Source organism: Chenopodium album, chromosome 24 (genome assembly GCF_948465745.1).
Source record: "Chenopodium album chromosome 24, dcCheAlbu1.1, whole genome shotgun sequence".
NCBI classification, from domain to species: Eukaryota; Viridiplantae; Streptophyta; class Magnoliopsida; order Caryophyllales; family Amaranthaceae; genus Chenopodium; species Chenopodium album.
In genome coordinates this window covers 22,647,540-22,660,023 of record NC_137857.1, presented here as the reverse complement: position 1 = coordinate 22,660,023, position 12,484 = coordinate 22,647,540, and the positions used below count along the sequence as shown (strand labels likewise).

The 12,484-nt window shown below is 35.5% G+C and overlaps 1 protein-coding gene across 5 annotated transcripts in view; it reads right to left on the bottom strand.

The window, feature by feature from the left end:
- Nucleotides 1–11,633, bottom strand: part of LOC145610213 (187-kDa microtubule-associated protein AIR9-like) — a 45,920-nt gene extending 34,287 nt beyond the window's left edge. For 2 of the 5 annotated variants that reach the window (XM_081665497.1, XM_081665500.1), the window contains exons 1-10: nucleotides 11,515–11,626; nucleotides 9,970–10,897; nucleotides 8,358–8,429; nucleotides 6,452–6,517; nucleotides 6,247–6,318; nucleotides 6,099–6,164; nucleotides 5,917–5,979; nucleotides 5,765–5,830; nucleotides 4,320–4,419; nucleotides 4,136–4,237 (exon numbers count right to left, since the gene is read on the bottom strand). In XM_081665497.1, the coding sequence (XP_081521623.1) occupies nucleotides 4,136–4,237; nucleotides 4,320–4,419; nucleotides 5,765–5,830; nucleotides 5,917–5,979; nucleotides 6,099–6,164; nucleotides 6,247–6,318; nucleotides 6,452–6,517; nucleotides 8,358–8,429; nucleotides 9,970–10,824 (1,462 nt within the window). In that variant the 5' untranslated portion in view covers nucleotides 10,825–10,897; nucleotides 11,515–11,626. Of the gene's footprint in view, nucleotides 1–4,135; nucleotides 4,238–4,319; nucleotides 4,420–5,764; nucleotides 5,831–5,916; nucleotides 5,980–6,098; nucleotides 6,165–6,246; nucleotides 6,319–6,451; nucleotides 6,518–8,357; nucleotides 8,430–9,969; nucleotides 10,898–11,514 lie in introns of all 5 variants that reach the window. The other 3 variants (XM_081665502.1, XM_081665498.1, XM_081665499.1) reach the window with 3 other exon arrangements.
- Nucleotides 11,634–12,484: the final 851 nt, after the last annotated feature.

Genomic DNA, 12,484 nt, shown 5'->3' with positions numbered 1-12,484 from the left:
CATACCAAATATTCAGTCTTACTCCGACTTAGCTTAAACCCTCTAGATTCAAACCTTTGCCTCCATTGCTCCAACTTGGCATTAACCCCATCCCTAGTCTCATCCACCAAAACGATATCATCCGCGAACAACATACACCATGGAACCTCATCTTGAATTGGTCAACTTACTTCATCTAGAACCGTTGCAAAAAGAAAAGGGCTTAATGCAGACCCCTGATATCCGATTGTAATAGGGAAATCTTTTGTCAACCCTCCACATGTCCTCACATTTGTTTACACATCCTGATACATATCCTTAACTAGGTCCGCGTACCTTCGTGGGATACCTTTCTTCAACATTGCCCACCAAAATATTTCTCGTGGAACCTTGTCATATGCCTTCTCTAAATCAATAAAGACCATATAAAAATCCTTCTTCTTTACCCTATAAAACTCCACCATTTGTCTTATCAAATGGATTGCCTCCATAGTAAATTTCCCAGGCATAAAACCAAATTAGCATGCCATCAACCTTTGTTCAATCACTCTTTCCCATAGCTTCATAGTGTGGCTCATAAGCTTAATTCCTCAATAATTAGAACAATCTTGAGTGTCTCCTTTGTTTTTATAAACCGAGACCAAGGTGCTCTTCCTCCAATCTCGTGGGATCCTTGTAGCCGTCCATATCTTGTTGAAAAGGTTTGTTAACCAATCAATACCAATATTTCCCAAACACCTCCACACCTCTATCGGTACCCCATCAGGCCAACCACCTTCTTAGGTTTCATCTTCTTCAGTGCAATCTCCACTTCTACTCTCCTAATATTTCGCACGTACTCCATGTTGATTTCTTCATCACTCACAGAGGTATCTCCTATCATAACTCCATTACTTCCATTAAATAATTCATCGAAGTACCCCTTCCACCAAGTCCTTGATGTCCTCCTTTTGTACTAGGACCATTTGATTCTTATCTTTGACACACTTCACCATGCCAATATCATTCCTTGCCTCTTGTCTTCTCTTTGCCATCTTATAAATGATCTTTTCTCTCTCATTGGAATCAAGCTTTTCATAAACCTCCTGGTAAGCCTTTTCTTTTGCTTGGCGAGCAGCTGCCTTTGCCTTACTCTTAGCCTCCTTATACGCTGCAAAGGTTTCATCACTCCTACATTTTCCTAAGGCTTGATCGCATTCCTTTTTTTGCTTAATTACTGCTTTCACCTCTTCATTCCACCACGAAGTATCTCTCTGTATCGAACTTCTTCCCCTTACTTCCCCTAAGACCTCTTTGGCCACTCTTAGGAAACAGTTCTTCATTCGTAACCAAGTCATGTCTGGATCCACCTCTCCATCCCAATCCGCTTCTTTAATTACCTTTTTTGTAAAAACCTTAACCTTTGCATCCCTTAGGGTCCACCATCTTATCCTCGGTTCTTCTTGTCTAAATTTTTTCTTCGTCTTCTCTTTCAAACGAATAGTCATTACCAATAGCCAGTGTTGGGTGACCACACTCTCTCCTGGAATAACCTTGCAGTTTAGGCAACTTTGCTTTTGCATGTCATTTAAATCTTCTTAAGTTCTTAGTAATTTGTTATTGGATGATAGTTATTTCAATCGTTAACCACTTTCCCCCACTTTCCCCCAATTATTGAAGTAGTTAGAACCCTAATTGTTGATTGCATGTTGATAAATATGAGTTGTGAGTAGTCTTCTTGCTAGGGGTTGGGTGAAGCTCAACCTTTTGGGTTAGTTATGCAAATATGGGAGAAACATTGATGTTTGTATTGCAATTAAATTGATTATATGAGATTGCTTGTTAGTTCTTCATGATAGGATTAGCTACCCTTGACTTAGGAGCTTGATAGCATGATATGCCTAATTTGACATGGAAGTGTAAATTGAGTATGTCATTACTTATTGCAATTTGATTATGTATCATCTATTGCTAGACTAATGAGGAATCTAAGTTTAGTAGTGTTAGTTGTTTTCTTATTGCATGAGGTCGATTTTACATATAGTCCTTGCTATATCTTGTCTATTTTACTCCCCGTTTGCCTAATTGCCTTGGTTGAGTGGATCCCATTCCCTAGTGTCTTTAATCCATTGATTTAAAACCATAGTTTGTTTGTCTACTTGACGAAACCCAATTCACCATTGACTTCGAATTAGCTTAAGTGTTAAGATCTTTAGCAACCATATCCCGTTCCTTGTGGACCGAACTCTTACTTGTCATTATGCTTGGTTTGTAAGGTGTTTATTAATAAATGTGTTTGATTGAGTGTGGAATGAGCGACCGTTCTAACGCCCATCAAAATCCGCAAACTAATTCCTTTTTCCCACTCTCCCTCCTGGTCCCAACTCCAAGCCCTTGATCATTTGACACCACTGGGGCAATGTGGCGCGTCGCTTCTGGCGACGACCTAGCAACCCTTGCATACATATCACTGCACCCGGGTATGGGAAGTGCAGCGCATTGCTCAATAGGGAACGCCCCAATGGCACGCCCTTGCTCATTTGACACCGCACTCGGGCAATGTGGCGCGTCGTTTCTCGGCGACGACCTAGCAACCCTTGCATACTTATCACTACACCCGGGTCTAGGAAGTGCAGCGCGTCGCTAAGTAGGGAACGCCCCCACGAAAATATCTGTTTTGCTCATGTCATGGGATGTGACGAAGTTTAATACTGGCCTATCATAACCCTCCTCCTTTATCCAGGCTTGAGACCCAGGAAACCTACTGGCGGAGATCAGTGAACTAGTGATGACTCTAAATTGTGAAACAGCTTCCTTTTGAAGAACAGGTTATTTCCAATTTTGGAGATGTTGAATGTCTACAAGTTAGGACTTTAAGAGTCAATATGACATAAACCTGTCTTGTTTATGGCCTTATTTGGCAATTGGCTGTTTGCTGGCTATTTAGCTTGGCTTGTCTGACTGGTTGTTAGTATTGAATGTTTGTAGTGGTTGTTTGACCATTTGTTGTATGTAAATATGTTTAGTAAAATCAGTTGTTAGTTGTTGGTTGTAACAATGCAAAATGACCTAAAAGGACATTATTATGCGTTCTTATTCACTTATTATTAGTATTATTAATTACTAATTACTAGTTACTAATTTTTAACTATTAATTACTAATAGAAATACTAACTATTAGTTATTAATTACTTATTTATTAATTACTAACTACTAGTTATTAAGTACTAAACACTAATTATTTATTACTGATTATTAATTATATTACTAATTACTAATTGTTACAACTATTAATTATTAAGTACTACTCCCTCCGTCCCAAAAAGAACGACCCATTTGGGTTGATTACGCGAGTATTAAGGAAGTTAAGTAAAAAGAAGTAAAAGTATATTGGAAAGATAAATTTACATGGGGTTTGTAAAAAAATAGAGGAAAAGTAATAAAATAACATGGAAAATCAAATTTTTATATGGGGAAGCTAATTTTACACAAATATTGTAGCAAATTGGTGGGTGTTTTAATGCAAATGAGTCATTCTTTATGGGACAAAGTTTTGGCCAAATGGGTCGTTCTTTTTGGGACGGAGGGAGTAATAATTACTAATTACTATTGTAACTATTAATTATAAAGGACTAATAATAACTAATTATTATTTATTAAATACTAATTATTAACTATTACTTATTAATTATTAACTATTAATTATCAATTATTAATTACTTATCACTAATTATTAATTATTAATAACTAATCAATAATTATTAATTATTAATCAAGGATTAAAAAAAGTAATTTGTTTAATGAAAAGCGAAAAGCCAAAACCTTTTTGTTTTTGGCAGAAACTGGCTTTACCAAACATGTATTTTGGCTGTTTGACCAAAAGAAAAAGCCAAAAGCCAATGAAAAAGCCAATCAAAAGTCATTTACCAAGCAAGGCCTATTTCTTTATGGGGATATGATAATAGATTAAGCACAAAAATGTTTCCTTAATTTTTTAAAGAGATTTAGAGATTCTCTTTACACATGCCCAATCTATTTTTCCTTCTAACATTTGTTTGTCATCACTGGGATAACAAAGGAGACCATTATCCAGAAGTTGTCTCATTGCTAATTTTATAGTAATTCAAAGTTGGTATTAAATTGATCCATAACTGATCATATACCTTAGAAAACCAACCTGCAGCATGGTCCGGAGAGCAAAATTCCCAACCATCCCTTATGCAGAGGGCAGTACACGCGGGGTAACGCTTAGCAATTGTGATTTCTTCCTTAGAAAGGTCTGAAACAAACAGTAAATAATATTGAAATGAGAGATTCTATCACAATAGTGATCAATTTCTTGTATAAGGGAAAACACTGACCTCTGTCATTAAACTTTTTTAATGTAGGACCAACAAGCAAAATGGATGCTGCTTCTATATGAGGCATCCGGAGGATCGGGTTCTCCTCGACTCTTAAGTGCTGCACCATGTGAGTGATGTCAAGGCATGGCACATTACAAACATATGGGAAGACAAAAAAAAGAGGAAAACACATTAAAAAAAATTAAAAAAAAAAAAAAAAAAGAAAGAAAAGAAATATGTTAAGTACATTAGGAAAACACACATATTATGAAACAAAAATATATTAAGAACATATTGAAATAAAAATATGTTAAGAACATTATGAAAAAACAAGGTACATGTAATTTATTAAGTTCTACAATTAAACTTATATTTTGATCCAACTTATGCACGTAACTATATAAAGGTTTAATTTAACTTATATATAATATACCTGTAAGGAAAGCTTTTCCAAGAGTGACACTTTAAGTATTTAATTTAGCTAATATGAATATGTACGCAATAAGTTGAGGTAAAACAAAATAGGATAAGAGATGTGAATAAATCAAACTTTATTCTTGTTGAACGAGAATACTAACCATTAGGATCATTTGGTTTAATTTGTACACATGAAGGGAAGGAGAATGAATTCAAGAAAGGCAAACAAGGAGAAAGGAAAGACAAACCCCTAAATTTTACATCGTGTTTGTTTTAAGATGAGATAGGGATGAACAAGATCTGCTTCCCTTCTCTTTTTTTCACACGAACCACACTACTGCACAACCCAACCTACACCACCCTACACAGCTACACCGTTACACAACATACTACCACCTTACACCATAACACAACCCACTACCACCAGCAGCACCCCTAAAGCACCACGAAACACCACCATACCGTGCAGCACCCCTAAATGCCCCAATTACTGAAATTAACCATATAAACAAGAATAGAAAAGAGGAGATGGCATTTGAGGACGGCAATGGAGATTGGAGATTTGGAAACCGGATCAAAGAAAACAAAGAAAGAAAAGGAAGAATAGATGCCAAAGGTAAAATACCAGAGGTAGTGAGCTAGTGTTATTGGTGCTCTATAGTTTTAAGGGTGTCGGAGGAAGGAAAATGGAAATATTTGGAGGTGGGGCATTTTGGGGGTAAGTCGAAATGAAACAGAGTTAAGGGGAATGAAAATTTTGGCCCAACAAACAACAAAGGTAATCAGAGCATCTCTTTCCCTTACCCTTTTTAAATACCCCCCCCCCCATACTATACACCTAATTAAAGTATGACTCTTGGATATAAGTCAAAATTCCCGAATATTTATATTTTAATAACTTGTGTGATGCAAGAAACCGAGCAATGCATTGGCTGAAAAACTAGCACTACAATATAGCACAATACAACCCAAATGACCAGGGGTAACTAGTGCTACTAACAAAGAAAGATAGCTCTTTTCAAAGGGGGTAATGATAGAAAGCTGACCTCAAGAGATGGTAAATGTGGGAAACCCTTGAGAGATGATATTTTGTTTTTGCTTGCAGCTAACACCTGAAGAGAGTAACAAGCAGCTTCAACAGCTAAATATAAACATGAACAACAGAAAGCCAAAATTTTATCATTTTGCAAAAGCAGACCTGTAGCCGAGGTTGACTCGCCATAGAGAGAGACTTCAATTTATTTTGAGCGACAGAAAGAAACTGTAAAAAGGAAAAGAAAACAAGAAAAGCAATTCAGAATAAGTGAAGTAAGATAAACAATGCAGCGATCATGAAGTGTAAACAAGTGCAATATAACGTATATTGTATCAAGAGACAACCTCCAAATTAGGAAGCTGTGGGAGGCTTGAAAGTGATGTTATTTGATTCCCAGCAAGATAAAGTTGCTGCATGAAACATAAGACTTTTCAAGAGCATGCCAAATAGATTCGTATAAAACAAGTACATGATAAAAAGTCTAATTAAGACCTGTAGGACTTGGCAGTTCCCAAGTGGTTCAAATCCGAGCCCTTTAAATTCGTTGAAACTCAAATCAAGAACCTGGTCATTATAAACAACATCAAATTAGTTACACATAATATTGCACTAGAACACAAAGAAGTCGAATAAGCTTTATAAGGTGATTGGTTAACATAGTTGTGCTAAGAAAACAATAAAAAAATAATAAACTGACCTTAACTCTTTTTAGTATTTCAATGCCTTCTAAAGAAGATAATAAATTGTCCCTGAGATAAACGAACTGCCAAAAAATTACACCAATGAGTAAGATATTAAGGTACTCTCTAGAAGTATATACATTGCTTTTCATAGATAGATAATTGCCCCCTTGATTTCCATCTTAAGAGGGGCCAAGGAAACACCTGTCCGTAGTTTGTGAAATGCAACAGACTGAAACAATATAATAACCACAACAAAAAGAGAAAGTAATACTAAAAAAACACTGGAGACCACTCTTGTAGTCTTGTACCCCCAGCTCAACGGGCTGCTTTCTTGTCCTATTTCCTCTTAGGTTTTTCATTTTAATCTTAGTCTTTCATTTGTAATTCAAGGGCTATAATTTAAGTACTCTAGCTTTTTGTAATACCCCTATAAATAGGTGATATTTGTTGTTTGGACATCTTTTTGCTTAATTGGAACCAATCGAGGTTTTCTCTCTCCTTTATCTCTGTGATTGATATAATCTTGGACTCTTGGTAATTGCTCCTTAAATCTTTGCTTTACTTGGTGTTGGCTAGGATTAAGAATTACATTAAGCTTTGTGGTTGATTGCTACTTCATTTCATGTTGTCAATTATTGTTCACCTTGCTCACTAATTATTGGAAAATCAACAAACCCTAGGTTAGTCATATACTCATATCAACTACTAAATATAGTTAGTTAATCAAGATTTCTTAGGTTTTAATCATATTAATGCCATGAATGAGATTAATCAAGAATATAAGGTTAACAAAGAAATTTTCTTTTTTAGTTTACCAAAGAGAAAGTGCAATTTCATAGGGTTACCAATGAGAATTTCCCTTTTTTTAGCATAAAAATTTCAAGGGGCAACTACTACAACAATTCATCTAGCAAAACGAATACCTTGAATCTATGTTACTCGGACTCTTCATTTCACCTTACGTACCGGTGTCGGACCCTCGACACTCGGACATGGGTATGACACCCGGACACTTCACTTTTAGTTCAAAATCATGGAATTTGTTCACAAAATAGACACGTACCCATGTTGGACATGGGTACCCAGTCCAAGTAACATAGCCTTGAATAGTGGCTTTACCTGGCAGGCTAGCAAAACCACTATCTCACATAAAAATAAATGAAGATGTAAATTACATCAAATAAACTACTTGGTGTAAATAGTTTATTTAGATGGCGGTTTTATTTATTGTAGATTCACCTAATGCTCCCACACAAGATCCCATTATTTTTTATTAACACTTGCAATGTGGAATAAAAACCATCTTCATAAAAAGGTTCCATATTTAAGAGATAAAGGCTGAATTGAGCCTACCTCTGCATCTTATCAGTTGCAACAGCAACAACAGGGTATTATTAGTGAGACATATTAACATTCCTTTGTTGCAACTAATAAGAAAGGGAGGTAGTAGTTAAAAATTGTATCTCCACACAAAGTTTTACCAAGCTGGTCAATAACCAATTCACCTCTAATCTTGCAAACCATACTTAATTTGGAAAAGGAAGAAAGAAATGCGGTTTTTTCAAACAAAAAAAAATGGCAAAACACTTACAATTTTCTTAAACAAAATCGGTATCTTTGCTTAAGGAAGCTTACGAAGCCATTTTAAGCCATCCATTATTCCATTCCGATAAATCATTAAGTCTAAAGAGTTTCACACGTATCTATCTATATGTCTAGAGCAAAGTAGCAATCTATTCTACCCCATTAGCACCAAATTCAAAAAATAGTAAATTTGTAACTTTGTGTTGGAGCTTACATCAAATATATAAACAGTGCATGCACTTTTTATGATAGTATGTCAAATATAGGTATTAAAGAGAAAGTAAGACAATTTTCATTGTATGCCATCTTAGAAGGAATTTATTATAAGAAAAGTACCTCTAAATTCTGAGACAAATTCACACCACTTGCGTTCATGCTACGGATCCTCAAACCTCTCAGATCTAGCCTCTAAAACCACAACATGAAGCAACCATCAAGCAAAAAGCATGTTAATATCGTCACCAAGGGATAAGAGAAATACTAAAGCATTGGAAAGAAGAAATAAATAAGTGAGAAGGACAAATCCTAATAACTAAGTAGAATGCACTAACGGGAATCTACTCTATTTTACTTAAACTGAATGAAAAAGTAGAAATAGATAATCTACTAATAACTTATAACAAGAACACATTATTAAAGAATAAAGTGTTATAAAAATTCACAAAGAGGAACACGTGAGGATAGGTAGTCCTCTTGGAGAAAAACTTTTAAACATATATTTACAAGTTAAATTCATTGCTAACTATAATAGAATCACAAATATGCTTAACTTTAACTGACAGCAAAAATGGATTATGCATGGAATAACGTTAACAATATGAATAATTGGCATGTATTTCTCATAATTTGTAACCTTTGCTTCCCCCTATACCACACCAAACAAAAAACTCAAACCCCACCAAATTAACCCACTTCTCCATAAATAGCTATGTGTTACTTTCTTAGTTGCTTTCTATCCTTCTTCACTTTCTGGCCAACAACAACCCTAACTTGAATTCTAGCTTGACCCTCTAAAATTTCATCACCAATCCCACTGCCAAAAATCAACCACTGTATACACAACCATAGACGCAAAACACCAATCAATTGATTACTATCATTACTGGGCTCAACACCGTCACTTTGCACATGATGATGTTAGATTATAAACTCACAAAGTAGCTCCTTCTTCCTCGTGACTTGACTCCATTCCCTGTATCACCAATGAGCAACAGATGCTCAATTACCATAATATAGTCACTAGATCTCCCAGTATGTACTCTCGGACCTTTTACCATCTAATAAATGAAGCTTTGCTTTGCCCTCAAAAAAAAATTGATTCATCTGAGAAACCGACTATCTCTCACTATAGTTCGATCTCAAAACCTTGTCATGGGAGGCTATACCCTCCACATTGGTTGGATCCTTTACAAATGCACCACCAAAATATCAACAAACCATCTTCCACGCTTCATTAGACCAAACTTTCTCCGTCCATATTTAAGTTAAGAGAACACTTTAACGTAAAAAGGTTAAACCTTGCTCATTCAAAACAAAGCTAATGATTTTACACACACAAAAAAAGAACATATATATATATATATATATATATATATATATATACATACATTATGTATTCCGTAATAGCTCATCAACAACTAATACTTTAGTCTTCTACCAAGTACTGTTTTTATATTCCATAGACACGGTGCCTCAATTTGTAAATAATTTACCATGAAAGAATGAGTTCAGGTAATTTCATAAATATTTAATATATAATTCTGCTAAAATCATGAAGCACTATCATACCCAACTACAGGCAACCTAACTTGTAGGATAGATAGAGTCTAACAATTATAGGAATAGGACCCCGACTATGATCATGTTGCAATCTTCTACAAACAGACACATGCAGTATGCAGGCATAAATAGCAATAAGACTGCAACTAAAGCAATGATAGCAACTTACCACATCATCCCCAGCTTTGGTCTCTACTTGTGGCAGAACTATGAAATGAGAATCCTGGCAATCAGAGGTTGCTGCCTTCTTTCGACCAGATGAGCTTGAACTCTGGTCCCGTGAAGCTGACACGGTACCTTTTCTGAATCCACTACTTACAGATGGAGACCGAGCCAAAGGTGAAGAAAGCTTGGTACTTTTCTTCAATCCACTTGATACTGAAGGGGATTGAACTGACTGTGTAGAGTTCTTTGACACTAACTTTTTGGTAGTGCTGCTTGCTGTACTATCAACTGAAGGAGATGAATAAAACTTACTTGTTGAGGAACCTATAGCACGTGTAAATGACAACTTGTTATGAGAATCATTCTTACTCAAACTAGAGCTTGTAGACATCTTCGAAGTTCTAGCCCCAGGTGAAATTGGCCCTGACATTTTTGTATCTCTGATACCCATTTTGCTAACACCCTTACCAACATCAGAAACCTTGGACGTCCTGGTTTCTGGTAATGATCGCCGTACTGGCTCTGAAACAGAAGGACCAGCAGTTTTTCTTCCCGCCAAACCAGAACCAGACTGCTGCTTTTTTGCAGGAATAGAATGCTTTTCACCCAACCCACCAGTGCTACTTCTTCTTGCCCCTACAGGTACCACATTGGGACTCTGTGGACTCCCACTTACACGTGATTTAGCCACACCTGTTTTCAAACCTAAACTACTCCTTGCTTCTGCTCTCCTATTACTCGACCCAACAGCTGCTTTCGTCACTTCCACAACCTTTTCACCGCCATCAGCAGAACCATTGCATAGTTCCTCAATCCCTTCAGACATCAATGGCTGAGATTGCACAATAGGATCCTCCATTTAAGACCAAAACATAACCTCCAAGAATGCGTCGAGCAATCCTTCTAGCACAAATGAACAAGTTACACACTACCTAAATCAATCATTGCAACACCGACATTATTAATTTAACAATTAATCAGTTTGGTAGGTTTGAGTAATGCACCATTTCAAACCAACCACATTTGTCTTTTAGGTCATTAACAATAAACCCCATCCCACACTCAAGATTAACAACAGGAAAATCCCCACCAATACAACTTAGTATCCAAATAATACTACTACCTCTGGTTCATATTATTTTGCAACTTTGGAATTTATTATATCTCGCAAATAATACACCAAAGTTGCAGATAAAATGAAACGGAGGTAGTATAACAATTATTCCTAACAACTCATCTCCACCCCCAACCGGCTTGGCCAAGGAAAATAGGTCCATCTTCATAGTTTCATCCTAACATTATACAGTTATACAGAAAAACCAGCAACACATTAGCAACCAAATTCAACTCAATTATCAAATTAAGCTCAAAAATGCAAACGATTAACAAAATCGCTGATTAAAATCTTTCATAACTTGAATAACTAAAACGAAAAGTTCAACAATTCAACCCTAAATTGAGTATATAATATAGTAACAATAGTGTAACACTAAACACTAGATTGTGAAACTCACATTCAATTGTTACAAAAATGAAATAAAATTATTACCTTGGAAGTTGTTTGAGTAGAAGAGAGAAAGCTTAGAAAGCCGCTTCAATGGAGAATTCAAAGTACGCTTTAATGGAGGAGAGAGAAAAAAGAGAGTGAAAGTGAATGAAGCTTTAAAGTTTAAAAGTGGAAGAAAGAAAGAAATTATTATTAGAGACAAGTAATTCACTAATTCTTTCGTTTTTTATTTTGGGACCCATTGGCCATTGCAATGCAAGTTAGTTGGATAATCCATGCTTAGATTCTTTAATGAAATTAAAAAAAAAATTAAAGAAAAAGGTTGGTTCTTAATTTTAAAAAATAATAACGGGGAGTGTGGGAGGGTAATATTCCCTCCAATGAAATTTCAAAGTAGATTGTCACTTTGCGTTTCAAATGCGGGCTATCTTTATCATTATCAAATGGGGGGTTATTTCCGACTTTTAGTGGAATAGGGATGACAATTCAATCCGAGTTCGATTCAAACCCGATCCGATTGAAGAAAAAAATCTCATCCGGATTCGTTTAAAATTAGTCCGAATCCGATAAATTAGATATGAATCCGAACAGGAGGTGGATGCCGCGGATCGGACTTGGAACCTACGCAAAGTCCGACTGAATCCGATTTGGCTCCGAGTTCGAGTGTATGAGCATATGCTTTATAACTTGGGACAATTGATTACTTGTTTTATTGCAAAATTTTATTAGGTAAGTTAGTTCATAATTTAGATATGTTATGTTTATACTTTACTTGGTATGTGTAATACCCCGTATTTTTAAACGTATTTTATTTAAAGTATGTATTTTATAAAGTATTTTAATAGTTGTAATTATTTTAATTATAGTATTTTAATTAATATTGTTATAAAGGAAAGTTTATTTAATTATTTTAATTATAAAAGTTGGGTTTTTATTTTAAGAAAGTTTAATTTTAACAAGTTTTATTAAGGAAGGAATTAGGAAAATCTAAAAGAGGAAAGTTTTGGGAAGA